Source organism: Corvus brachyrhynchos, unplaced genomic scaffold (genome assembly GCF_000691975.1).
Source record: "Corvus brachyrhynchos isolate BGI_N302 unplaced genomic scaffold, ASM69197v1 scaffold542, whole genome shotgun sequence".
NCBI lineage: Eukaryota > Metazoa > Chordata > Aves > Passeriformes > Corvidae > Corvus > Corvus brachyrhynchos.
Window position 1 is genome coordinate 1,829,188 of NW_008236766.1, and position 2,781 is coordinate 1,831,968.

At 51.6% G+C, this 2,781-nt stretch overlaps 1 protein-coding gene and 1 long non-coding RNA gene across 2 annotated transcripts in view; one reads left to right on the forward strand and one right to left on the reverse strand.

Moving 5' to 3' along the window:
• Positions 1-1,139, reverse strand: part of LOC108444960 — a 4,365-nt gene extending 3,226 nt beyond the window's left edge. The window contains exon 1 of the long non-coding RNA XR_001859683.1: positions 211-1,139. This is a non-coding gene — a long non-coding RNA (uncharacterized LOC108444960). The remainder of the gene's footprint in view (positions 1-210) is intronic.
• Positions 1,140-1,374: 235 nt separating this feature from the next.
• The window catches only part of ADM (adrenomedullin), a 2,533-nt gene continuing 1,126 nt past the window's right edge, over positions 1,375-2,781 (forward strand). Inside the window, exons 1-3 of the mRNA XM_017727348.1 lie at positions 1,375-1,511; positions 2,092-2,205; positions 2,488-2,628. Of these exons, the coding sequence (XP_017582837.1) occupies positions 2,108-2,205; positions 2,488-2,628 (239 nt within the window). The 5' untranslated portion in view covers positions 1,375-1,511; positions 2,092-2,107. The remainder of the gene's footprint in view (positions 1,512-2,091; positions 2,206-2,487; positions 2,629-2,781) is intronic.

Here is a 2,781-nt window from a genome sequence, read left to right on the forward strand (position 1 = left end):
CGGGCCAGCCTGTCCCGCACAGGTTGATGCAGGAGACAGAAGCCTCCAGATGTCTGGTCGCTGCTGGTGAGCAAGGGGAGGGAAGGAGAGAGCACCTTAGACCGTGGACAGGAAAATTTCCGTCATCCCCCTGCACATACCTCTCCGGGGTGTTGTTACACACCGCGGTTATCTAGGAAAGCACAGAGTCACGAGCACTCACTCACTCACCTGACTTTTGAAACACTTTGCTTGGGGCAAGATTTGAGAGAAGCATCTCACCAGTTCATTCCTTCCTGCCCAGTGTCTCTCTCTGGCAAGGGGACCCCGGCGCCCCAGGGCGCAGATCTCTTGGGGCATTTCCCTTGGTCCGCCGGATTTGCACTGCGACAAGTAAGCGGAGACGCGGTCCATCCGCCGCTGGCTTCCAGCACCCCCTGCGAAGCCGGACCTCTGCATTTCTGAAGCGTCACGGAGCAAAGACGTTAAAGACTGTAAAAAACCCAACAACAAGGTGGTCAGACGAAGGTTTTGCTGCTGGCCAGCCGGGAGGATGCTGTTAGAGACCCCGATCCTGCACTGGTTTAGCTTTCTGACCGGGAAGTAACCGCACTCACGTCCGTGGAGGTTTGCGGACTGGGAATAGCACAAGGCACGGCGGCTCTCCCCGGCGCACGTAACCCCAGGCGTTTCAGTGACCCTGTGTGTGCCCCAAAGCGATACCACTCGCTCTGTTCCAAGGCACAGAACTGGGCTCTAACCTTCATCAGCCAAAACCATTTGACTCGTGATCTATTTGAATCGATCAAGTAAATCAAATACATTTTGTTAGATAAAATATGCAGCCAAGTTGAGTCATGAATATTAATGATACCTCATTTGCCACCTCCTTACTCATGTAAAGAAGGCTGGCATTCCAGTTACTCATTATAATTCACGTTGTCCAAATATGGGTTTATTTCTGAAACTTTGGTACTTGATGGATTTTCCTGGATTTTGGGATGGATTGAACCTGGTTCCCACTCCCCTGCTCTCACCCACCTGAACCTAAGATGTCTAGAAAGAGAAATTATGTTACAGACCATGGAAATATAATTACATATTGGCAGTTAAACAGTCTGCCCCCAGTAAAACAGACTGAGGGGCTCATCGGATTTTGCAAGTTGTGCCATGACTCGGAATCCTAAAAGCTGCCGTTATAATTAACAAAATACCAAGTGGTTGTTTAAGATAATTTTCAATAATCCTCTTATTTTTGCCCCCAATGTTGCCCCCAGTCCAGGTCAGAATGCTTAAGGAGTGCTTGAAATGTGGGGGTGGGGGGGTGCAAAGAAAAAAATGCTTGGCCACGCCAAGGTCCACCCACTTCTCAGTGCTGCTCTATAAAAGCGAGCAGTGGAGCGCAGAGCTCGGCAGTGATTACTTCACACACACACACACACAAAGGAGGAGTTCTTGCTCCTCAGGAAACCCTGCAAGCTCGGATCGCTACTACAAAAACATTTGTCTCAGTGGATTATCCTCACTGTCAGGTAAGAACTATTTTTTTTCCATCCTTGACAACAACAAGAGATTCAGGGGAGGTGGAAAGCAAGTAAAAATCTACTAAATTTGGACTGTTTTGAAGAGTTTGGAGTTATGCTGTGGAGTCTTGCACTGGCTCTTGGCATCAGCTGCAGTTTACAACATAAGACCCAGAACTAGATGGTTCTGCGTGTGAAGTAGGAAGAGGAGCTATCAGGGAATAAACTTCCCGGCAGCAAAACACTTGCTGGAGTTTGGAAACGATGCGTCCGATAGCCAGCTCTCTCTAATCTCATGGGTTCGCTAAATCCCAGTGCAAGCCGCTGGGGGTATTCTGGAAATCCTGCTGGTTTTCAGCCGCCTCTGCAACTAAACTCTCGACAAACGTAAACTTTGGAGGCTCTGTTATTTACCCTGTGATAAGTTGTTGAGCAAATATTAGCTTCTGGTTCATATCAGACACAAAGTTCCCGGTAGCCTGGGGGCTCTGTGAGGGAAGGAGCTCTCTGGAATCACCAGGAATAAAGGACAGTCCTTACTTGACTTTTATTAGCAAGCATGCTTACAGTTCTTCTCTTTTCCCTCCAGCAGGAGCCCAGCCAGAATGAAACTAGTTCACGTAGCTCTGCTCTATCTCGGCTCCGTGACCTTCTTCGGGGTGGATGCTGCAAGGGTGGACGTAGCGACAGAGTTCAAAAGAAAGTGAGTATCGGAGCGCGCCCTCTTGCCAGCGCCCCGCGCCGCGCGTGGAGCTGCCGAGCCTCCGCGCCTGGCTCCAGCCGCGATCAGAGGCACTGGATTCCCTGCGGGAATTGCACAGCTCCTTAAAGGCCTCATGCCCTTTCAGGAAACGTTGGGGGGAGGAAAAAAAAAAGGAAAAATTCTCGGCGCTGGCAAAGATTTTCGCCCCTCGAATCTATTTGGTTTGGCTCCCGCCCTGCAGACTTGCGATAACAGGCTCTCCTCTTCCCTGTGTTCTTTCAGATGGACGAAATGGGCACTAAGCCGAGCCAAGCGGGACGTGAAGCCTGCGGGCGTGCTCCGAGGGCTGGGGGCAGCCGCCGACGTGCTGCCTCTCATACGCACCCAGGACGTGAAGGAGGATTCCCGAGTCTCGCCTCCCAGGTAAATTCCAGACCTTCCTGGGCTCGGGCACTTGCTCGAGGCAGTGGAAAGTTTCGGGGTCCCTTCGTTTCCGGGTGTTTAGGGTTATTCTCGCTATAGACCCCCCCCCCAGCCCCCCCCCTCCGGAGGCAGGGCCTGCCCGGGCCGCACACC